The 25,950-nt window shown below is 43.2% G+C and overlaps 1 protein-coding gene across 1 annotated transcript in view; it reads right to left on the bottom strand.

The window, feature by feature from the left end:
* LOC103363571 (steroid hormone receptor ERR2-like) overlaps positions 1 to 14,535 on the bottom strand; it is a 41,477-nt gene extending 26,942 nt beyond the window's left edge. Inside the window, exons 1-2 of the mRNA XM_008290396.1 lie at positions 14,237 to 14,535; positions 4,861 to 5,276 (exon numbers count right to left, since the gene is read on the bottom strand). Of these exons, the coding sequence (XP_008288618.1) occupies positions 4,861 to 5,276; positions 14,237 to 14,286 (466 nt within the window). The 5' untranslated portion in view covers positions 14,287 to 14,535. The remainder of the gene's footprint in view (positions 1 to 4,860; positions 5,277 to 14,236) is intronic.
* Between the last annotated feature and the right edge of the window lie 11,415 nt (positions 14,536 to 25,950).

Raw genomic sequence — 25,950 nt, 5'->3', positions numbered from 1 at the left:
TGTGAGCTGCCAGTTTGTGCAAAAGTGAGAATTTCTGCTCTGTTGTTATTGTCTTAATTGATTAATTGTTTTTGAGTCACTGCACTCAAGTCATGTAAACGTCAGACGCTGCAAAAACAAACAGATTCTTGTCTTTTCAATACAATTAATGTAAATGGGCACAACTTTTGCTCTGTTTTTTTTTTTTTTTAGCAGAATATGAACCCACAAAAACATTTTTAAATTTAGATTACATGTAATGCTTCCTCCAGGTGTCTCGCTCGTATCTGCTGATTGTTCTGCAGCAGTTAAAACAACGTCTCTGTTTATTGTGCGCTTCGTCCAGCCGTCACTATGTGAGTGTGAAACGTATCCTCCGTATTTCTGCTAACAATCGCACAACGCGCCACATTTCTACTGTGGAGCAACACTCCTGTATGTGTGACACAACTTGAACCGTCAGCGATGACGCAGAAGGAACGATGATTCCTGACGTCTCCATTTACTGAAGGAGAAACTACTCAGAGTTTATCGTACAGTTTGCCTTCTCGGTCTCTTTTTTGTCAATTTTTGTGAAGTTTCTGTTGTGAAAGAGGTCAAAAATTGCAGCGTCTTTTCAGAATGTTTAGATTTATGTTTGAACATTTCTCTTTATACTTTGTGTTTATACTCTCTTATTTGTGTTTATACACTTTCTTATTTACATATATACTTTTTTATTTATGTGTATACTTTCTTATTTATGTTTATACATTTTATTTGTGTTACACTTTCTAATTTACGTTTATATTCTCTTATTTGTCTTTATATACTTTCTTATTTGTGTTTATGTATTTTTATTTGAGTTCATACTTTATTTGTGTTCATATTTTCTTATTTACATTTATACTCTCTTATTTGTGTTCATACTTGCTTGTCAGAAGTCTATTTGTGCCATTTTTCTTTAGCTCAAAGCCCAGACTTCCGTCGCGTGTACGGAAACGTGTGCATAACGTTCAATAAAAGGATTCTGGACTCTAAGTTCCCGTCACGGTGCCCATAGAGCTGCAGCGATTAGCCAATCAATCAATTAGGTGTGTACTTTTTAATTAATCCCCAACTGTTGTGGTTAAAACAAAGTCTCTAATTCTGGCTTCTTAATTCTTAACATTTTCTGGTTTCTTTAATCCGTGGTGAACATAAACGGACATTTCTGGTTTTGTAGAGACTCTGGAGGACGTCACTTTCGGCTTTGGGAAACGCAGGATGATATTTTATAGACCAAACAACGAACACGTGGATCGACGATGAAAACACTCGTTAGCTGCAGCGCTAATCGCCCACATTTATGCAGCAATTAGAAATAAAAGGATAGAGTGGATTATTAGAGGGGATATTTTTTACCTGGATGGACTGAAAATAACCTGCATGTGTGTGTGTGTGTGTGTGTGTGTGCATGCGGTGGGTGGGGGGTTGCACTGGGGGGTCCACAATAGACTCAAATGGCCCTCCTCTAAAAGCTGGCTGTCGGCGTAGCCTCTTAGTTAATCAGGTCTTGCGTCCACCTTTATTCCTCAAAGGACATTTCAACCACTCTAATATCCTTCCTTAACCTCTCTTATTTTCCCTCTAAATTTTGATATATTATTATGCCATGCTATTATCCACGCGCCCATCTCCACTCAGGCTGGACCTCTCCTTGTCCTCCTCCTTTGCCGAGGCCGGGACCCCCCTTCCTGATTACCATTCCATTAAAGCGCCTTCTCCTCTCTGTGAATGACCACGTCCCCCGTCCCTCTGCCTTTTATTTAGAGGACTCCTCGGCGTCTCTTCTCCCCCCCTCGCTCTCTGCTGCTCCCCTTCCTCTGTTATTGCCCCCCGACAACACGTGCCTGAGCTTCTAATTGGCCTCCGTCTCCCCCCCCCTTGGGTGTGAGCTCGAGGGGCCCGGGGGCAAAGAACAGATCCACACCTCCCACCCTCCTCTCTTGACTTTCTCCCAATGAAATGCCTGGTTCTTAATTACAGTCACCCAACACTGATTGTTATTGACTGAAACTCCCGCGGCTCAGGACGAATGACGGACAGATTAAGCTCATTACGGGCCTGTCCTCCACAAAGGAGAGCGAGAGGGACACGAAGAAGAAGAAGAAGAAGAAGAAGAACAAGAAGGAGGATCTCGGCGACACAAAGTCATGAGCATTGTTCACTGTGTTGCTGGTCAGACTGCAGCCTTGAAACTTCCAATGATTTGACAAAAACTGATATTCAAGATATGTAAAAAAAAAAAAGAGAAGCCAAAATTACATTTAAACAGCAGTTTTAAACACTATATTTGTGCTTTCCAATGTTTTTAAGATGCCCTGTGAACTCCAAAAGGTCAAAATTACACTTTTTATTAGCGCAAGAAGCTATAAAAACAGAATCAGGCGTCAGATTTTCAACTTTCCGACGGTCCCTGAACTAGTCATCTGTGACCCTCGGAAACCAACAATCAGTTCTAAGCTTAACATCATCTTTTAATTTTACAAGCTTCATTTAAATATTCTGCATAACAAACGGTTTTTATTAACTAGACTCTGAAGAAGAAAATAAAAAATAAAATTCTGCGCTGCTTGGTGCAGTGAGTCAGCTACGACCAACGGCCAAAATACTAATTCAGGGACTTTTTAAATGAGCTGCAGGTTGTGTTCACAGAGCAGATCAAAAATAACGAATTAAAAATGTCAATAGTAAAATAACTACATTATGTAGAGTCACTGTTTTCCTCCAGATCAGGTCACATCTTGGGGTAATTTGAAAAAACGTTGATTCAGAATGTTTTTTTTTCTTCTATTTTGAAGATAAATAATCAAAGATATTTAACAATTGCTTTTTCTTTCTTTCTTTCTTTCTTTCTTTCTTTCTTTCTTTCTTTCTTTCTTTCTTTCTTTCTTTCCTTAGTGATTTTTGCCTCTATAAGTTTGCTCTCACGGTATTTCTCTGACTTCTCTCTACTCTAAGCCGTCGTTGTGCCGTTCAGCATCCAGAAACTGATTCTAGTGCGTTGCTACCACATTATAATCATTTTTCCTTTTTTTTTAAATCACTTATGATAAAATATCCAAACTACAGAGACAATAAGCAGCTGTCTAAAACACGCCTTTTGTGTTTGAAGTGTGGCAGGAAGTAGCTGATGAAGCAGATATATATGAAAATGCACCTGTTTGTCCGCTTGTCAACCTTCACTGAGCAACAAACATTTCTTTTTTATCCTTGTGTTGTCCAACAGCAGCAACAGAAGCACCTGTAAAGTCTGCTGGACAATAAATCAACGAGCTGTTTGATCAGTCGGCAGTGATTCTGACAATAAAATTAAAAAGGGGAATAAAGAAGATGCTTCAGAGAGGTTTGACCAGAACCTCTTTTATTTAAATGTGCCTGCCTTGTTGTGGCCTCACTTCACCTCCTGTCTGTGCATCCAGACACAAACGCTGCAAATAAAAACACAAAAAATCTGCATCTCAGTATGTGGCACATTATCTCCGTCCAAGTGATTATTCTGGAGCCGGTCCCACACATGGCAGAGTCGATGCCAGATGTATGAATCACATGCAAAGACATAAAAAAAAAACAAACCCTCACAACCCAGAGCAGATTTACAGTCTGGGCCTAATGCCTGCTGTAGACACTCGTAATCACTACGCCGCATTAGTCCCAAAAGAGCAGAGCGTTGCCGAGCGGCGCCGAGGAGCCACGTGGGCCAACACGACATCGAATCCCTCATCTGGTCAGCGAACGTCCCGTCAGGTAAAGGTGATAAAAAGACAACAGAGGGGATCGTGAAGAGGCAGCACTTTGTCTACTGTGAGAAGTGTGAGTTAAAGGCAGTGCGCTGAGTTAATGGCGTCTGTTTTATGTTATATTGAGCTTTTACTCGTTTTAGAGGAAGAAAATAAACTTTTTATTTCACTACTTTTACCTGACATCTTGATTTATGAGTTACTTTGCAGATTAGAATTAAAAAAACACACAAAGCATCGTTGAAAGCATTTCACAAAAAGAAAAAAAAAGCCCTGTTTAGTTGTAGTTTTTGTCACTTTATTATTTGTCTATGAGTTGCTTTGATCCTCCTTTAGCCCTCATCAGATTATTTCATTTAATTAACTGAGATCATCCAGCATTTTGCAGAAAAGACAAAGATTCATGAAACATTTTTAAAAAAATATTTGTGTGAAGCTGAACTTTGGTTAGTCCTCTGTCTTTTTACAATAATCCGTTCACAACCACTCAGACTCATCTGGTCGACTTTTGGCGCTAGTTGTATATAATGCAGATAAAATTATCTCAGTGCAGTAACATCCTGTTTACACCTTGATGTAAAAACACGTGTGACAAGCAGCACAGCAGACTCTCTTAAAACTCTCAGGACATTTTGCTGACAGTACTTCTATACTTTTACTCATGTAGGACTTTGAAGGCAGGATTCTGACTGATAATAGAGAAACATCAGAGTGCTGTACTGGTACTTTTACTTAAAGCTTGGGTAGGCAGTATTTTTTCTCCAACATCTTTGGCCAAAAATTCCATATTGACCTTTCAGCAGATTGTAATTTAAGAGGAAACTACATTTCTGCACCTCAACCCAGCTTCTTTTTTTTTAGATTTTAGAAAATGAAGTCACAGGTAACTTCAGCCAATCACAAGACTGAGCAGATGAGAAAGTACTAAAAGCATCAGAGTGCGAACAGGTTGTAGAGTTTGAGCTCCAGGGTCCAGATTTCTGCAGGTGTGAGCGAACGGTTTGAGTCCTCTGTCGCCTGCTGTGTTAAAGATTTTATATTACAGAGAAAATCAGCTCTACAGACATTCATGATCAGCTCAGGTGAGCCCGTGAAGGTTAAACGAGTACGTGGGAAATACCTTGTATCGTCCTTTTGAAAAAGGCTTTGCAGGCCTCGCAGGAGGCCACCCCGTAGTGGTACCCCGAGGCGATGTCGCCGCACACCAGGCACAGCCTCTTGGGAATGGCGTTGAGCATGTACTCGCACTTGATTGGCGAGTCGTCTGCCATGCCGCCGGAGCACTCCTCGTAGCGCCGTAAGCAGGCGCTGGCGCCTCCCAGCATGCCCGGGTTGAACATTGGCGGGGAGTCCAGGGCGTGTGAGCGCCCACTGCCGCCGTTGATGTAGCCGCCGCTGGCGTCGGAGTTGCCGCTGGGACTGTGGTGGCTGCCGGTGTCGACGAGCGAGGAGGACGGACTGGACGGCTCGGTTTTGACGTAAGAACCACAGCTCGAGGATAAGTGCCGGTCCTCAGAGGGCATTCTGGTTAGCAACCTGGAGGAACACACACAGGAGAAGAGCTGCATTAGTTTAAATCCTAAATGGATGAACAGGGGACGGACGTGGCGACAAAATGCTCAGCAGGATTCGTTTGTTCATTTTCCAGATTGTTACAAATCTTGTGAACTGAGCAGAAACTCTGGGCCAATAACAGAACATCTTTAAAATGATCAGAGAAACTCCCCAGTTTGTCTTCATCATGCACTCATTGCACTGAAGGATAAAACAAAAAGCCCCAATCGTATGAAAAACGCTCCGTCTGATTTCCAGAGAGCCACACAACCTTGCACCAAAGTAAAAAAACTGCCGCATCAACGAAATTACCACCACTAATGTACCCGAAGGTTGCTTTCCACCACGACCGCCGATCATCCCGTGACAAATTCATCAGCCGGTTCATCTGAGTTTGATAGATTGTGTTACAGACACAACCATTAATGTGCTGGAATGCCAAGTGATATACTGCAGTAGCTTTATTCCTCTCAGGCAAAATGGTAACTAACGACCATGTCAACAGATGCCCCATACATCTTGCAAACAATGCCTACAATTGGTCGGCTGCCAGAAGTAAATGAATGAATGAAACTTCAGAAGGCTGTTAATGGACAAAGAGAGGTGTTACACTCAGCATATGGAGGATCATGGGTAATACATGACCCAATCAATAGTCCCGGTTATTTTGCCAGTGGACGGTGCCGGGTTACGTTGGGCTGAGCGAGAGGCACTGACCTGGGATTAAGTTCCTTATTCCAAAATTTTCATCATAAACATTGTGAAGGTTGGATTACACACTAAACATGAGGAAAAAAACAAAGAGCGGTTCCGGAGGGACTGTTTGGATTTCTGCAGCTCTTGCAGAAACTCCTTTTTGGTTTCACGTTTTATTGTAAAGCTTAGACGGGACATGAAACTCTCTGTTTGACACGTTAAATGTTCTGATTAATGATGCGTTTTGCTGAACTACGACTGACAACAGCTTTTCTTTAAGGTACAGATTTAGATCAACACTTTGACATATTTCAGTGTAATGTTAATATTGTGTGTAATTTAAACTCTAGTTTCTGTGACTTCAAACTAAATTAAAGTTGAAACAACTTAATTAAATTGGCTTGACGACTTAATTTTTCTTCACCTTGACTCAGGATTGTGCGTCTCCACGTCTGTCTTAACACGACAGATTGAACTCCTTTAACTGGTTGAACATAATATTCAATTAGAAGTTGTCATTACTCACAAAGATAAAAGCAAACTGTTCATTTTTTTTTTTTTTTGCTGAGCACAGACATGATTTTTTAGAGTGTAGTGAAGCTTGTGTATTCAGTCATATTCCCTCAAACGAAGCATGAAATGAGGCCCGGCTCTGTGTGAGGACCGCTGGCTCTGTCTGTCACAGTTGGAGTTGATCTTACACAACTTCGGCCCGACATTCTTGCGAGTCGTAAATATTGTGTGAGAGTCGTGGAAAGCCATGTTAAGAATGTCTGAAACTAACGGAGAGCTAATGCCGCTTAAAGTCCTCTGAACGCGGTGCGACCAGGCGCTGCCCTCGGTTTTTTTTTTGAGATGTTTGGGAGTTTTTTTTTCTTTCCCCTCTTTTGCATGAGTGTTCCTATAGAGGCATGAAGCCATGAGGCGCTGATGACATGAAACCTCTCTTTTAACTGCTAACGGGTAGTGGGTGGAGGGAGGGAGGAGGAGGAGGAGGAGGAGATAGCCTCCACCCCTGGGCCCAGATCAGATCTATTGATCCTCTGCTTCCTTCCTGTTCCAGATGAGGCATGAAAAAATAAACCCTCCTCTTACGGGTCCCAGACATTCCTTATGCATTTTTAATCAGCCAAGACTGTTAACATAGTGCGAGATGGAGAGATACAACATTATGCTGGTCTTCATTCTGAGGCTGTTGTGGTTTATGAAAGATTCACAGCCGGACTTAAATCTCGTTAGCGATCAGCGCGCACCTATAGTCAATTGGCCGCTATATTTTCTCCCATCTGAGGGAATTGGAAAGAGCGGCGTGCTAACAGTTAATACATCATCGCAGCCAGATAGGGGGACTCCCTACGGGACGGTACGTTGTGGCATATGTAAAAAGTAGTTCATTCCACACTTAGCACACAGCAACGCTGGGGAGATGTTTTTTGTTAGGTTTAATGGAAATTTCTAATGGGTCCCTTCAAATCTGTCGAAATGAAATAATGGCACGAGCCACCAATTCACGCAGACAGAAATAGCTTCATAGTTTCATAATTTGGTTTTCCCCCCTCTTGGTATGAGGAGAGTTTCCTGAGCGCTGCCTGACTCTCCTCAACCTGTCCCTGCAACACACACACACACACACACACACACAAACGCATTGCACCTCATTTCTAATGGGGCAGTGTTTGCTCCGCCGTGCAGAAAAATGGTACAAACCGAGCAGACAAGCAAGACTCATCAGACAGACGTGAAGGTCACCTGCCTTCTCTGTGCCGCTGCTCGGAGAGGCCCAGACGGTCCCACAATGGACGCCTCGGAGCGGCAGATGCACGGGTTTCAAGTGTGTCCACCAAACTGAAAGAACGTCTAGACGCGACCTACAGAATGAGCGTGCACGCTAAAGATCAGCCACCAGTTATAAATTTAAAAAATGATGGCTATTAGTTGGGAGCCAAAGAGCGACGGGCGCGAGAAACGCCCCAACAGAGCGGCTTAAAATCTCAAATGTTTGCATGTGCATGTGTGTGTTTTGGCATCCCTCCTCGTGCTGGCAGCGCCGCAGATCCCCAGCTTCCCCACATAAATCCTGAATCCATCCACCTCTTCTCCATGAAATATGTTTTCTAGCCTCCGATTTCCAGCACAATAAATCTACCCGCCGTGGTAAAGAAAAATAAAATAAAACGCATATTCAAAACACTTGTGCGGAGTGACCTCACGCCGTCCTTGTCTGGAGCGAAGAGTTAAACATAGTATTTTCCCACCGAAGGGAAATATTATCGTTGAGCTCGGGGTTAAGCTTGTAGCGTCGAACGCGGCGTAAATCACGGTGCTGAACACACAGTCAAACATGGAGGCACAGAAGGACAGAGGCAAGGAGCCATGCATGAAATTAGTTCATTAATCTTTCTATGATAGGCTGTCCTTGTTTGGGGCAAACTCTATCAGCTCTAAACTGAGTGCCCCTTCCTGCCTGACACATAGATTACACTGTTAGTCCGTGGCCGAGGTGTCTGGGAAATGAATGGTCATGCGACTGGGAAAATGGGCTAGCGTGTGTCGTCCCAGCGTCGAGCAGCAACAACAACATGTGGCTAACGTGGCGTTGGCACAAATGAAGGTCAGTGAGAAGGTGTGCGGTGTTAAATGCGATTCGTACGGCGCCGCGAATAGAAGAAATAGAAGAAAAATTATAAGAGACGTCCTTCTAATTTAAATTTAAAATCTGCTCGATGTCGTCTTTGGTCTTCTGCTCTCGTGCCTCCGTTTACGTTTAAAATTGTAATTACTAACGATGAATCTCACATTGTATTGCTGGAAATGGTGCTCACATGGTTCCTACAGTTCTTTCAGGTTCTACGTCCCAAAAACAAGCTTAAGACAAAAAAACAAAACCCAAACGCTTTCTGTTTTGCCTCCAAACTGTGGAACAGTGAAGCTCAGTTTTTTCTTTCTTTTTTATTGTAATTTAGATTTGTCCGTATCGCGCCTCTTTGCGCTGCATTTCAGCACACGAGCTACATATTTACATCGCCTGTTTTTAAGCATTTCATTAGGTTTTCAAATACGTTTTGTGTTTCATCAATTTCTGCAAAATTAAAGGCATTGATTCATCTGCTGCCTGTTTTTCATGGATAGTCAGTTAATTGAATAAAACATCTGAAAAAATAAAATAAAAAACTTCCATCATAAGTCTCAGAGAAACAAGAAAACCACCAAATACATCTATAATAAATCTTTAAGAAGTGATTAAAAAAAAAAAAGTCAAAATCAATTATCGAAGCTCTTGATCAACTGATTTCACATCTAATTAAATCACAGCTTATGTGGATATTTTACGGTTTATGTCAGATTTCTGCAGCGACTCTTCTCAACTCAGGACTTCATGAGCAGAAGAAGGACACGGTGACGCGGCTGAAAGTTCCAGAAGCGGTGCAGTTAGTGTAAGTTAGTGAATCTTAGCGGTTAACAAACGACAGATTGGTGCTGCAGAGGCGGCGAATTAAGCTCTTTGTAAATTCTGTTCCTTTTTTTTTTTTTTCCTTCCTCCCTCTAAACCTCCACTTTGAAGCTTCCGGTCCTGAAGTTGCAGCTCTGCGTTTATGCCGCATCGATGCACTTTGTTTCTTTGTCTCTGACGCACACACACACACACACACACACACACACACACACACACACACACACCGTGCAGCGAACTTCCAGCATATGGCCTCTTCAATGTCACTGCCACGAGGAGAGATTGCATAGATTTCCCACATGGATGATGTCTCCTTACCTGGAGTATCAACCCCCATCTACATACACATCCACCACCTCTAGGAAATTGCTCTCTCTGCAAAGTCAAACACACCCCTAACTGCCTTTTAAAAAGAGACAGAGGAAGGAGGTTACGGCGGAGGGGAGGGTGGAGGGGAGAGCGAATAAACGAGCAGAGACTTAAGCCGTCATTGGGAATCAGAGGAGGACTCATGAGGGACAGTTACGATATTGATTTCATAAATAAACAGAGATGGCCATCGATCCTAATGTTATTTTGCATTTCAATTACTGCCCAGAAACATAACCTTCAAACGTCTGCTTCTCCACAGTAATAACATCCACTGATAATCACGAGCGAGCCTTGTTCGGCACAAATTGGCTTTTCTCTCATCCACCACCGCTCTCTCCACTTCTTTTTTTTTTTTTCTCCAAATGTGTAAATGACACAACTTTGCATTTGCCTAATGGTATTAGGGCATGGGCTGAATTTCAAGTGAGACTCAAGCTGATACAGTAAAGCGCTCCGGTCAATTGACACAATGCAAATTAACGTGGTGAAGAGGAATTAAGTTCACAATGTGAGACCTCGCCAAGCTACGATGAGGCCCATTAAATTAAACATGCCGGCTGACCCACACTCCATGATTAGACTTCTTCTTCTTCTTCTCCGTCTGCGTGTGTTAATTTCATTAGATCAATAAAACAAACTCCTTCTAAGAAGTCCTCTCTGCTGCTCGGCGCATGAAAGGCACATTCATGTTTTGATTGGACAGCGGCTGTAAAAAAAGAAAAGAAAAGGTGTCCATCTACATCCTCATGAATTCAGAGTCCTTGACAGGCTGCCTAAAGGATATATCTACATCAAGGAGGGGTCACGACATGCAATGAAGTTATTTCCCCTCTCATGCTGTCACACAGAGCCGCTCTGTTTCCTCGTGTGACATTAATAAAGATGACAGTCATGAGAAAAGGCAGCAGCCAGCTTCGGTGTTCACAATTGTTTTTGGTTTCTGGCAAATTATTCCTCAACTTCACTGAAGTTGGATGGAAGCAGATTTTTTTTTTCTCTTCTTGTCACCACCTGCTCCCCTCCATCCATGAGTCCTTATCCCGGCTTGGGACGGATCTCGACCCCCTTCGGTGCAAAACTTTGACCACTTTCATACATTTTGCAGCAGAAAGGCGGCTGTTTATACGCAGAGCGACGAGAGGGAGCTGGAAACTTCATACGCTCTGTAAAGCGGTTGAACTGACTCCACAGTTTCCAGTCAAATTTCCTGTTACTTAAGTGGGGCAAAAATTTGTCTTTGAAATCTGTTTCCAAAAACTAAACAGCAAACTTACTTACGACATTGCAGTGTATTATTACTGATAATATGCTTTATATGTCACTGAGATCCACTGCAGCAGGTGAATACGTCCAGTTTTCTGCACATTTGCGGAGCTTGAATTGAGCGTCGCTGCCCCACAGCGAGAAGCAGCCGCAGCAAATATTTCATGCTCAGGGTTCAAGTGTTCTGCTGCAGTTTAACTGAGACGTATTTTCCTTTGTGCATATTTACCTCCACGTGCTGCTAATTTATCAAAAAAAAAAAATACACAAATAAAGGAGTTTTGAAAGACAAACGGCCGGCTCGTGGTGTTTTTATCTATTTTTATTTTATGTTTTAGATATTAATGACTAATGGAGGCGTTTGTCGGAGCCGCCGTGCGACCACGAGCACGACTCGGGTAATAAATGCAGATTCAGAGCACGATAAGATGATGTGTTTCTCTTAACAGACACAGTCAGGTGTTCCCATGTATGGCACTGCTAAAATTAGATCCTAGGTCAGTGTGTGATTCTTTGGTCCAATCTCTACGTGTGTGTGTGTGTGTGTGTGTGTTTGTGTGCGCGCATACGTTTGACCGCTTATGCATTCCTGTTTGTTTGCTTGTGAAGGGCACCTATAGGAACAGCAGGTGGAGCGAGAAGGAAAAAACAATAGATGTGATTTATTGGGGCACAGAAACTTTAGGTGATGCTGTCGACCAGAGCGCTAATCGGCTGCGTCAGCTTTGAAAATTAAAACAACAGGAAAATAAATTGGCTATTTTTTAATAATGCTATCATGGGTTTAAATAAGGTGTCACACATTAAAAACAAAGAGAAAACGAGTTTCCACACAGAATCTGACTGACCTAAAAAGCGGAGATTAGCTATTTTAATGGAAGTTTAATTTTATAAACCTCAGTGAACTCTAGGCCAGTTTGTTTCTTTAGTTTGCTGCACTTTATTTAGATTTTACCAATTTAGATTTAGCAAAATTATATTTAAAAAAACGCCAAAACAGCCCCGATATGGGCATTTTATTAAGGTAAATTGCTGACATACACATAGTTTATCTACTGTAATACATCATTTGTCTACTGCTGGAGGAGTGTGTGTGTTTCTGCAGCAGAAATGTGGCGTAACAGTTGGACTCCATCAGACCTTGAACTACAGGCCAGTGGCTTGGACGTTGGGCCAAAAGTCTTCAGGGGGTTAATGGCATTCCCCAAAGCCACACCTAAACGAGCTTTAGCAGCTTTGTATAAATGCACCCTTACTTCTGCACAATTACTTCTCTGCATTAAATCATCGGTTCTGAGACACTCTTAGTGTTCTTACAATTTACAGTCATGAAAAGCTGTTTAGCTTTAATTCCCTTTAACTCAATCAGTGCAGCGAGTTTAATTCAGGATCTTGAGGAGACTCCAGCGGTGCAGCTCTACAGAGACGTGACTTTGTGTGAACGTTGTGTTAGCGTCATAAAAACAAAAGTGCTGCCCCATCAAATGTGAGCCAACAGTGGATCCGACAGCTTCAGTACGTTTATATGCACAGAGCCACACGCTGCTTACATGTCAACGTGTACCGGCGTGCACCTCTAAAACACACATTACTGAATGCATCCATACATGCACACACACACACACACACACACACACACACACACACACACACACACACAAGGTACACGCTGAAGCCCGGCCCAGGGTCACTAGAGGTTAATTAATACCATCCTATTGCTGGATTTGTCGCTTTTGCTAATTTGAATTTGGCTTTAAGTGATTTTAACGTGTAATTAAAACTTTATTTAATTCACATTTCTACTTAAATAGTTTTGTCTGAGACAGAAAAAAAAAAAACTCCAGATGGTGTGTGTGTGTTTTTTAGCATCACTAAAATCTACGACATCAACTATGAATCCTTAAACAACATTATTTAACCCAGATGAGTGACTTTTATATGAAATATCAGCTCTTCTGGCACATTCTGGGTTTACTATTTCACTTTTTAAACAGTTTCTTTCACTTTCCAGCAGTTGTTTTAATTGTGGTGGTTCAGTTTAATTTCTGTCTCACACATCCACTGCACTGATTTTAATACTTGATTTGCAATTTTGGTTCCCAGAAGAACATAAAAATGAACGTGAAATTAAACAGATATGTGCATTTTTAGTGAAGCAAGACAATTTTTGCAAAGCGAATAAAATCTACAAACGTTTTAAAACGAGCACGAACGTCTTCTAATAAAATAAAATAATAAAAGTGTGATTTCACTGTCAGGAGTTTTCTCATCCAGTCAATCAGCTCTGATTACTGTATAAAGCGCTCCACGTTTGATTGTTTAACTTTACAGGACGTGCTTCTTATTTCTTTCTTCTTTTTTTTTTATACAGTCTTGTGGAGTTTGAAACATCCCTAATTGTACCTCTGTCAAAAGTGCTAAGCAGGTTAAACCTTTCCAATCCCATCTACAGCTTAACAATAAGAGGATCCCGGTGAACGCTGACCCCCGTCCAGTCATATCTGCTGTTGAGAAAAGCGTCTTTCGAAGCATGCAAGGAGAGCGGCAGCAGTGAGGGCTGCTGCTGCTGCTGCTGCAGGAGAGTTTCTTCCCTGAGTTACTGTCAGACACGCTGCACTTATAAACCGCTTTGCTTTTATATTATTTTAACTTTACATTCCTGACATGTGCTGCCACTTTGGAGATAATTAAAATCTGTGCTTATCAATGTGGTTTCAGCAGGATTTAATCCTCACCACCAGAATAAAGTGATAAAACAAACCCCTGTCCAGGCAGACAGTCCTACATGTCTCCTCAGATCAGACAGTTTACTTTCCCCGGGACGCCGGCTGCTCCCACACAACAGTATTCTGGGTATCGGCTGCATTATTCTGCCCCTGGCTCTTCCCCGCTGGCTGAGGTTTAAAGCCCGGATCGTGATGCAGAGCGGGACAGCTGTAGGGCGACCGGCCGCCCTGGACTCCCTACCGCTTTCTGCTACTGCAGCTTCAATGTCTCTACTACCGGACACAGGAACCAGCATGAGGAACTCCCCCGTCTTTGGCGATAGTTTGTTGTTTTTTGTTTTTTTAAAATGAATGAATAAAGTAAATTTAAATAAAAATAGTGACAAAGCAGGAGGATAAATAGTGTCAAGGAATAGATAAACGGAAGCACCTACTGGTTGTGGTAGCAAAGAGGGTCGGGGATGCACAGTTCGGAAACATCCATCAGTCCACGTTAAGCATTCCAGGTGTGACGATAGAAAAAAAACAAAAAAACAACAAAAAAACAACAACAGATAGAACAGCTGGGCAAAAGCTGGAGGAGGAGATCAGCTCCTAAGTCTCCACATATCTTCATGAAATGTTGTTGGTCAGGTGTTCCTGGGTGTTGTCTCCCCTCCCTCCCCCTGTTCAAAACACATGCACACAAAACATAAGAAGAAGAAAAAAACCTTCTGCCTCAGCCCAACAAACTCCTCCAGTCTGCACAGGTGCTGCTGCTCGCTCAGGCTCAGGATGGTTCAGAAGAGGAGTGAGGAGGACGGACAGACAGGAGCGAGAAGCCGAGGAAGAGGGGAAGGAAGTGTGGAGAAGGAGGGAAACAATAAAGGTGATGGATAGAGAAAGAGAGAATAGAAGATAAGAGGCAGATGGATGGAGAGCAGCGGCGGCGGCAGCAGCAGCAGCAGCAGCGGTGGTGAGAGCGCACTCAGGCTGAGTAAGTCGGTGAGGGGATTGAGTCTCCATTGAAGACAAGGGGGCTCTTTAAGAGGAGGAGGGAGTGGCTCGGCGCACACGGAGCCGCCGCCATTGGTCGGCTTCGGGGGAAGGCTGTCCCGGGGGCGGCCAATGGTGATGAAAGATTACTGAGATGAGATGGACTAATGGGCAAGCAGTCGGTGTCCATTCACAAGGGAGCGCTGCGAAACAGAGACACAGGCAGAGCCCCAAAAAGACAGACAGACAGACAGACAGACAGATTCTTGTTGTGTTTACAGACTGCAGAGGTAAAAGCAGCTCCTGACAAGCAGCAGCAGCAGCAGCAGCAGCACGTCCACTCAGGCTGCTTTAAACAGGTCTGTTTACAGTGCTTTAAAGGGCTCAATGCCAGCTTATGGAGCTAAACTGTTCCCTTTTATCCTCTCCACCACGGATCCGGCTCTCCACAGCCTGCCCTCCTTTAAAGCAATGACAGCTGCTTCCCACCGCATTTCACCAATCACGCTGAGAGGCGAGGGGATCCACCAATCCCGACAGAGGCAGGACGTAAGGAACCGAGAGCGATAATGACCTCGGCAGGCGCGATAATAACGATGACGACAACAGAGAAGTTTGAGTGGATCTTTACCACGTCCGTGTAATGTGGCAGCCCATCAGAGGAGACCCAGAGCCCCCCACCACCACCACCACCACCACTACCCACCACCCTCCCTCCAGCCCACTTCATCAACCCACATTTTCCTGATCGATGCAAAACCCATCACACGCTCTTATTGATTACAGCGCTGCCGTGTCGCCAGGAGCCTCAGGACAGACTCTGTTTCCCTGCCGTCTTTTAAATATAAAAAAAAAGAAAAAGAATTACAAATTTGAGCGTTTTCTTTTCATGTCAGTCCGTATCAGAGTCAGAGGAGCAAAAGGCCGATTGCTTTAATAAAGGAGCTGTGCATTCTCAATTACGTTTTTGATCAATATTTTGGCATTTAATGTACTTTCCTGCAGAGGAAGAAAAAAAACAAAACAAAAACAGGATATTCCTGCTGATCTGATTAAGACATCCAGACATGATCAATAGAGGAGATATGTTTATGTTTTTAATGAGGCAGGAGAACAGACGGGAACATGTTCACATGACATGTATGATTCCAGTTAATGGAGCCGATGCGGATCACAAACATAAACGCAGAAATCTTGTCTTTGCTGGATTCTCCTTCACTTTTACGATCTAATTAAATATTGCACTACCTGTTTCCTTATTTATTTTATTGCATTTTTGTTTTATTTTATTTTATTTGATCTTTTTTTGCACTGCATTCTTTGCCACTTATGTCACTGAGTCCTGTAAAGCTGCATGTGGCTCAAATAAAGCACCTTGAACTTTTCAAACTTTGATATGCAAAATTTAGAGAGCACGTGAAAGTAACTCAGCTATAGGAGTTGTTTTTCCCCTTAAACAAAGCTCCTAATTTGGTTAATTAAGCCGTTCTACCTTTTAATTCATGTCTCAGTTATTCCAGATTAACAATTTGTTCCTGTTCCTGCATCACTTCCGAGCCTCCGGGTTCCTGAGGTGGACCATACGTACATTTGAGGCTCATCCGCCTCCCGCTTGGCGAGCTAACCTCCACCGGGTGGGGACGCCGGGCTTCATGGCATCTGACAGGAAATCTATTGAGCGCACAGTCTGTAATCCCACCGTCACGCTATCGCCAAACCAAGAAACAGTAATCCAATCACTAAGTCTGTAGTTAAGCAAGACCTCTGTGACCACCAGTGTGTCTCTTTGAGGAGATCAGAGCAGTCTGCGATCTCAGTTGGCATATTTTTTTTATTTTGCTCTGTTTACACTCTCTGTGTCGCTGTGAACTGGTTTCAGTTTAGCAGAGAACAGAATTTTGCGAGCAAAGACACAGAAAACCCGGTCGGACATGATCAAAACGTTTCCCCCCGAAATCACATCAAAGACGCTGAGATTTAACCGTCGGCGCGATCAGGGGCTCGTTTGGGAGAAGTTCAAAAAGAACCAATCGTTATCTGTCGATAAATAGTAATTACATATTGTGTCGGGCTCGGGGACTCTCTGTCACACTGCTTGTATGTAATTAAATTCCTGATTCACGAGCAAACCGGCCTTTTATGTCCGACCTCCTGACCTCTCTGAAGAAGACTCACGGTGGCTCAGCAGAAAGTTCACCGATGGCTCCGTTAATAACTCAGACAAATTTGTTAATTCTTGAACGCAAAAACTATTAAAGAATGAACTGAAGCAAACACCAGGTGACACTTGAATATCTCTGTCAGAGCAGTTTCTTTACAGGACAGTTTGTGATGGAACTGACTGCTGTAAAGTTTTATTTGGCTCAAATGTCACTAAACTCAAATAATTGGTTATAATAAAGTTGTCACATCACCTTTAATCAACGGCTGCTGTAATTAAATCACAGAAAAATCAATGAGAGAAAATATTCAAGTAAAAAGTAATTTTCTTGAACATATATTTCATTCGTGATGGTTTTCTTGTTAAAATGTGCAGCTTTAGAATTAAACTAGATTATTTTTTACTCCTGACTTTGGCCATAGAGCATCTTTGATTTGGAATCTGACAGAAGAAGTCTCGCTGTGAACCTTATGTTCCTGTTTTAACTGTGTATTGATATTTACATGTTTAATCTTATTCTGCACGCTTTACCTCTGATGAGAGCGTTCCTTTATATCATCTACCAATTCTCTTCAGGTGAACTTCTAAAAGCTTCGACTCCACCTCGACAGCCAGCAAAACCCTCGTCTTTATCCGACTTGTTTCTCGCTAAACAGGCGCCGAGTCGCGCGAATCCATCATTTGCACATTTCCCTCTCGCTGCCACACACTTGTTTGGCTCGTCTGCTGGAGGAGTGTGGAGAGGGATAATTACTATAGCCACAGGGCTGCATTAATCAGCTGGGTGCATTTGTTGGGTTTTATTATGTTCCACTCCCCTCTCTGGGCCGCGCTGCCTGAGCCACCAGGACTAGACGGGGCCGGTGGAGGACCGGCGTTGCCCCGCTGCCCGCTCACGCTGGGTTAATAAATGCTATTAGCCTCTATCTCTTGCCTCTTAATTTCTCATTTAACCGAGGGCCGTTAAAACAAAACTACGAGAGCGGCGGTGTTAATCAGAGGCTTGTAGCAGGACTCCGGCGTCTTGATTGAGAGAGCCGGACTCACACGACGAGGGGAGGAAATGTACGCTGGGACCCGGGAGTGGATCTGCCTCGTCTGCGGTGTGAAACATCCATACGGTCATTTCACGTCTGATCATAGCGGCTGTGTAATGATTGATGAAATGATGCTCGTTGTTCAGCCTCTTCTAAACGCTCTGTCCTGCGGCGGTTCATATTGTGGTCACATGTCTACATCAGGAGCCTTCATCAGACCTTCTGATCGAGCTGCATTCGCCGCATTATAATCAGAATTTTAAAGAAAAATTCGTCGCCCCAAACCTCTAAATTACCGTCTGCGCGTAACGTATCGCGGCACCGGCGCTCCCTCACTGCACCGTTTGTTATTAAAAGCTTTTCAGTCATGAGAAGTCACTTTGGTTAAAGGCAATCACCAAATGGCATATATTATCTCCAGGACATTCCTCTAACCTGCCTCCAGTCAAAGCCACGATTGGGATTCCAGCAACAGCAAACCATTGCGTTTAATCACATCAGATACAAACAAAATCAATTGTACGAGCCCCCCCCCTTCATATGCTCTAATTTTAAACTAGCTCCTTGACACCACCCGATTCCTATGCGACTCCACGGCACAAGGCGGTCTGGACGGAGTCACCTTTAAAGCGAAGCCAGGTTGTGTCATTGCCATCCGGGATCAATACATTCATCTCAAGTTCATTCCAATATGGCAGCAAAAAAAGGGGGCCTGTTTGGTGTCAGCTTTTTAAAGCCTGGTGACGTACGTAACGAGCTAGCCCCAAGACAGGCGGGTAAGTTTGTCTGCAGACCGATTAGACGAAATTGCATTTTTTGTTGCATGCTTGTGTGTAAAGAAAAAAAAAAAAGCAAAACATTCATTCATATGTATTGGTGCACGGATCTGGATAATAACAGATAAGCGTGCTCATTGGTAAAAAAAAAAAAAGAAAAACGTCTGAAAGAAGGAAAATATTGCGCGTGCATTGGATTCACGTCACGGAGCCGCCGCTTCGTCTTCAGCGTCTCAGAACACCCGCAGGGCACTAGTAACTCTTCAATTACCGGCTTCACTCTGAGGAACGGTTAACTTAAGAACAAAACTTTGTGTTTCAAATGACTCAGAGCGCGTTTGATAAGGAAATTATCCTCTTAGTTGGTCCCAAACCCACAATAAAAGAGGCTGCTTCTGTATAAATTACCTCCACGGACGAGCGGATTATCAAAATACTCTAAGTGGAGACTCGGCGGTGCATCCTGTAGAAATTATTTTAGCTGCTGAGGAATCGTCAAGTTTTCAAAAAAAATAAAAATAAAAATAAAAAAATGTACAAAACAAACATTTATGTAAAGCAGCCTCCGTTGGCAGTAAATCTCATTTTGAAGAACGGCTTGGTATTCCAGACTTGGCTCCCCTAAGATCCAGGGATGACTTTCATTTAGTCTCACCTCTCCATCCAACTGGGGTCACCCCTGTTGGTATAGCAAGCACAGCAGTCACATTGCTCCACCATGCGCACAGATTGCTTACTAGACCCGCCTGGAACCTTTCATATTTCCCAGTCAGCATTTTTACAGGATAATTTTGGCAGCCTTTAAGGATATCGCTGCCTTAATAGAGGATAAAAATAAACGGGTGGTGGAAGGGCTATATCAGGCCGGTATAATCTTGTATTCTACACTGTGTGGAGCTAAACGTCTGGCTTTGGCTCCATTCAATGAGATTAAACTTCTCCCCAGCTGATTCCAAAAGACCATTTGTCCTATTTTTAACACTAGAAAGAGCCAAGTATATCTAAAAAGGCCAGTTAAATTGATTAAAATACTACGGTGTAAATGGCATTACGGAGACGCTTCTAAGAGCGTCTACGTGGTCCACATCTCGCTGAGCGACTCTGGTCAGCAGATTTCTACAGATGGCTCGTCAGATTCGGTTCGTACACGTGTGCACACCTTCATGTGTCCTGCACGTGCACATCTGGATACGTGCATGGAAGCGTTTGTGCGAGTGCTGCATGTGCACGGCGGCGGCGGCAGCGGCTGACTTCTGTATCAGAAAGCTAGTCAAAGAAGGAAACAGCTTAATTCAATCAGCGCTACCACTTTCAAGACCACAAGGGAGCCAGCTAATGGTGTTAGAAACTTGAAAAGTTGGAAAAATAAGCTTGAGGAAGTTCTTACTACCTGGGAAAGAAGTCTGTTCCTTGAGGCTTTCCTATACTGTATGATAGTAAAAGCTCCACTCTTCTGGGCCTTGTTGCTTCTCTGTGAGCTCAAATGCTGGATTTTAGTTTGTGCTCCTCCCATGAGGGGCAAAGCTTTTGCAGAAGTTAGAGGAGGGTTATATGAAGTTCAGTGGAAATGTTTTCCCGAGTACTCCGCCAACTTTTTAATAAAAGACAAGAATATGGATCGAGATGTTCTGCAGAAACATGTTTGGAAGTGAGTGGATGGGGAGTTGAAGAATATAGAGGTTTAGTTAAATGTGAAAAAAAACACACACTAACCCCTTCTTCTAAATAGGCATCCTGTGGGCATTGGCTTACAGAATTAAGAGAAGGAGACAAATGTTGTGCCAGAATCTGGAGGAAAACACGACGACGACGGCAGGAAAAGCCGTGGGTCTGTGAGGCACGCACCTCGTTTGTTTTGGGCGCCCTTCCCCCGCCGACATTCACCCACATTAATTCCGCGATTGTGTCTTCCTCTCATTTTCTCCCTCGTTATGCATTTAATGTTTCCAATTTGCCATCATCACAGAAAAACGCCACAAGAAGCTATAAATTCTTTTCTAATTCAAAATAATTAGGATTACACGGACCAGTGGTTTTCAATCAGCGAGATCATCTCGGTGATAGATGGTGGGATAACTGGTCATTGCCGAGACATAAATATTGTGTCGTTCAATTAATCTGGTCTAATGAGGTGTCAAAGCTGCCACTCATCCATCAAATACAATTAGGAATAAACACATATGCATGGAGATGGGTAATTAATAATTAGCAAAGCAAAGAAAACAGTATTGGTTTCAGCAGCCACACTCGCAGAGCAATTTGCCACAGCTCTTTCTTCATCTGATTTTTCAAGTGAGTGAGACAATGCCACATCAAAGGAATGCGAATCAGTTTTTTGTCAGTTTAGAAAGCGGTTAACAGACACCTCCGACAGTTTAACCTTAAAAAAAACCAACTGTCTTTGTCCCTTTCATCGGCTAGACCTGGAAATAAAAGCACACTTTTCTTTTTTTTTGTGCTCCTAAAAACTCCGTGATGGATCGAGTTCTTTTCTGGACCCAAAAAAAGAGGAAAACATTTATTCTAGATCTTGGGAATTAGGGACTGTCATCAACAGTTTGTCTTCATATCTCTCCAAAGCCCACAAGGCTCATTGTCCTAAAAAAGACATTTCATACCGAGCGTTCATTGTCTCCCATTTTCAGAAGGCAGTCAAGCATCCTGACAGATTTAAACTAGAATTACCACCTCGTGCTTGTCGGCCTGAGCCAATCAGTCAGGCTGTGGTTTACGTCCACGTCTGTCCGTATCATGCAGAGGAGAGGCTGAAGGAATTTAATGAAAGTGTATTTATGATTTAAGCTCATAGCTCACAGACAGAAGAGAATGCTTCACATGTGGATGTTCTAACATGTGGATGCAGCTTTACATGCATCTTAAACAACAGCAGTGTCACCGATTCAGTGTCTGAACAAATACAGAGACCGTCTCAGCTTCTCTTCTTGAAGTATGTGTTGAGAAAAGTGTTTTGCAGAACTCAGTTAGCTTGATCTTTGACCTGATGGATATAAAATCACCAGTTTTATCATCGATGCAGATGTTTGAGTGAAATGTGGTCATAATTAATGCATGAATTCTTCAAATTATTCGCGAAAACGTGACATCGCAGCTGCATTCTCAGTGTCGAGGGAAAGGTTTAAGTGTGACGTTTCAGGAAAGGCTTCAAGTTTGAAGCACCATCAAAATCTGGACGACGGAGGAGTTGATCAGCAACAGGAAGCTAATAATCTGAGACCTCAGTTTAGTTTTCACTGGTTTACTTTCAGTTTTCCAAAAACTACGTGACAGAAAAAAAGCTGAAGCACCAAAACGACAATAGCACAGCTTGATGTCAAATGTGACCCAATTGCAGCATATTTGAAGCTTTGTTTATTTGTTTCTGGGTGACCAGAGAGTCCCACAAAATCAGAAACAATAAAGCAACGAAATATTCTGCACAAATAACATCTTAGTGAGAAAACCAGTTTCCTTCAAACCTTAACTGAGAAACTAGTTTAGTTTTGCAGAGACAGTGACTTTGTCTGTTGACCACCTCGAGTCCAACTGAAACTGTGCAAATTTGCCAGAACTTCCCTGAAGCCGTTCCCGACGACGTTTACGAGAACGAGACGGACGGACAACCAAAAAACAAACGGCCTGGAAACGTTTGTGACCCGCTCGTGTCGGCTCTGCTCGTTAAGCGTCTGTGCAGCACCAGAGCTGACACCTGTCACACAGAAGCAGTGAGGTGGTTTGCTTCTGACACATCACAACGGGCTTCAACCTCCAGCCTCGTCAGAACCACACAGCAACACGACACTTAAGAGTTACAGGATCGTGCTGAAGTAGAGCATCAGTGTCCTGTAAATGCATTAAAATACCATAAACCAGCATTTTCAGATTAATTTGTGAAAACTTCTGCTGACTTTTTTGATTAGAAGTCAAATATTTCCGCTGAAAATGCAGCTCAGAGGAAGTGTTTGCAACATAAAGAGAAAATAATATTTAAGGAAAGTATCTGACTTGTTGTTCGTACCTGCAAAAGGCTGCCTGACGCCGCAGTGCCCCCCGCTGATGTCGGCGGAGACACGTAATGCAATGTGAAGTCAGCGGGGTTGTCTTGGAGGAGTCTACATAACAGGCCAGAGACACTGAGACACCCCGATGGTTCACTTCGGCTTTAGCAGCAGCAAAGAGGCAATTACCCAGAGGCATCGGGGCGAAAGACAGGAGGAAAATCAATACATAATTTCAGCATTTCAGAGGGTGTTTCCTTCAACTGAATCAATGTCTCAATTCACCAGTGTGAGTTAGTTGTTTTTTGAGTTAATCTCCTTTTTTTTTTTTTCTGTATTTCACATTGCACAATGAAAATGGTAATAAATAATGATTTACCTATAAGACGGTTTCAAGTGGACGGATGCAAATGCGCTTCCAATGTGAGGTGTAGCATTAATAAGAACTGACAGCACACTGCCATGAATTTTGAGTCGGAAAAAGCTCATTTTAAATTCAAACACACACACGAACACACAAAAAAAGGTTATCCAGACGCCTCTGTGCATCCTGTGAGTGGCATATCTGGGAGAAATTCACTTCACCTGACCCCAGGTTAAGTGTCTGAGAGGAACTTCCTCTCCGGCGGAACGGCCCAGCGGCGCGGTGTAAGTTCACGCAAAGTTTACGGCGGTCCACACAATGCCACTTTGTGCCCTGTCACACTCCGTTACGGAGGCGGGCAGATGGGCAACCCCTGGCTGCGCGCGGCACCAAGATGCCACGGTGAAGTGACAGCAGCCAGACACTGAAATGAAACAAATCAATAGTGGCGTCTCTTATGGAGAAGACCGAACCACAGCACAACACGATAATGACCACAAATCCACTCAAGCGTTGAGGCTACCCCCAGAGAGGCGCTTGTTTAAATGAATGTAGGTTAGTATGATTGACTAATCGCCTACTAAATTAGAAAAGACAATATCATACAGCCCTGTGCCGCTTCTGAGCGCTCCGCCTGCGCCGACTGATGGGAGCACCTATGGCCCACAGTGATTGTTAAACATAATGGTACACCTTCTTCCATAACCTGGCAATTATACCGCCTGCAAAAACTTCAGGCATTATCTCCTTACAAAATAGTAAAAGACCCATTTTTAGGATTAGATATGGCTAACTTTTATGTTGTGGATTTGAATATGAAAAGGAGACTGGTGGGGAGTGCAGGGAGCCCAGGGGACCCAAACACAGACTTCCTCTAAAATGTTAATCGTTTGGCTAATTGAAGGTATGTTCTTTGTCGGCTCTGCGTTTTGGAGGGTCCCTTCTATGGACCGAGCGAGCACAAGGTAGCAGGGCTTTTAGATGTTATTGTATTTGACTGCTGCTGCACCGGGGTGCCAGTGGATTTAGGTGCTTTTAAGATAAGTTACGGGGAAAAGCACTCACACCCACAGATGTGCATGGAGGCACACACAAAACCTGTATGTATACCCACCCACACGCACACACACACACACACACGCTAACACACACACACGCTAACACATGTACATGCCACCACCATTTGCATTTCAAAAGAGCATAATTGCCCAGGGCGGTGGCAGGGGGAGTGTGGCCTCAGGATTCCCCGAGAGCGCCTGTGAAGTTAACGAATCATGAGTTGAGACTCAACCGAAGCGCCTCTTTCATACGAGCACATTCACACCAGCATCCTCCTGAGTAATAGGCAGGTAGAGTAGTCATACGCTGTTAAACAGACAACCCATTTACCGCTTCCTTTTTTTTTTTGCAAATCAGGCAAACCTCTTAAAATGTTTTTAATAACAGAAGAAAAAAAAAAAAAGCTTTTCCCTACCCACATGCACAAAGATGATTTTAATTGTGTAAAATGTTGAGCTGAGTTATCAGCAGGTTTAAATATGAGCTGACCAGCGCAACGACTACATGCAGATAATAAACAGAACTCAGGTTTACATGCACTAATAACCAGGCTCGTTTCTTCTCCGCTCACGACTATAGTTCTGAAAATAAAGCTCATATTTTAAGGGCGGGTTTGGCTCATGTGATATAAGGACAAGCTGGTGTTCTGTCAGTTGTAGGAACGTGCTTTTTTTAGACTCATTCATACCCGTTTTTGTGAATTGCTTCCCTCTAATCCCTCAGCACTGCTGTCACAGCAGGACGTTTTCTACGCTGTGTCAATACGATTTACCATAAACTCCTTTCCAGCCCTTTAGCTAATGTTTAATTCTCTTCTTTAACATTTTAATGTTGGTTTCTAACGCTTTGTGTGCTTTAGTGTTTTATAAAGCACCTCGTAGCTCCAGCTTCAAAAGGTGCTGCAGGAATAAAGTTTATAATTATTATGATATTAGTCGTAGACGGTAACTAGAACGTACACTACAGGCGATTCTGTCCACATTATGAGCTACTACTGGCTGAGAAATGGAAACTTGCAGTGTGTTGGCTAAAAAAATGAAATGCAAAAGATTTAAGTTTAAAACACAATTATAAAAAACAGTGAGAGCTTCATTCGTCACTAATTTGTAAAAACTCTTTTACAGACGTGTACTTCTGCTGCATGTTCTGACACTTTGCTGATGAGCCACGATCATGTTTTTCTAAATTTTAATCTTCTGACCCCAAAAAATGCACATTAATTGTCATTTAAATCACAGTTCTAGTCAGCAGAGACTGTTTCGTGTCTTGTTTTGTACGGTTACGATGGTTAAGAGCGTTGTTTTCATTTACAACGAGGTCAGCATCGGACGTCTACAGGAACAGCGGTGGGCTACGAAGGGATTCGGGGCCGAATCAGTTCACTACAACTTCTGCGTTATTTCCACGACACAGTCAGTGAGAAAGAAGTGGTGAAACAGTGAAGACGGCTTTCTCAGGCTCTCTGATGAACAGATTTCGATGCCGTCTGTGCAGCGTCATGTTGGAGCCTTTTAAGGAGGAGAAGGTTTGTATTGGACAAATCTAATGAGCCCAAAAAACGCACGAGGAAGCCCACGGAAACACAGATGATTCTTAGAGTACGTGCCAGGTGAGAACCGGGGCACCGACTTTGGCAGCGGTTCACAAACACAGTGTGGATGTGATGGTACTCTGTAGCAACACAAGCGACTGAAGCGCTTCGTCTGCGCCGTTCCCTCCACGGCGGAGCAGTCAATGATTCATTCATTTAATCACTGAAATACAGTTCAGCGTCTGCGTTT

This window comes from Stegastes partitus, unplaced genomic scaffold (genome assembly GCF_000690725.1).
Source record: "Stegastes partitus isolate 25-593 unplaced genomic scaffold, Stegastes_partitus-1.0.2 Scaffold670, whole genome shotgun sequence".
Lineage (NCBI taxonomy): Eukaryota > Metazoa > Chordata > Actinopteri > Pomacentridae > Stegastes > Stegastes partitus.
This window is presented reverse-complemented; position numbering and strand designations above follow the sequence as displayed.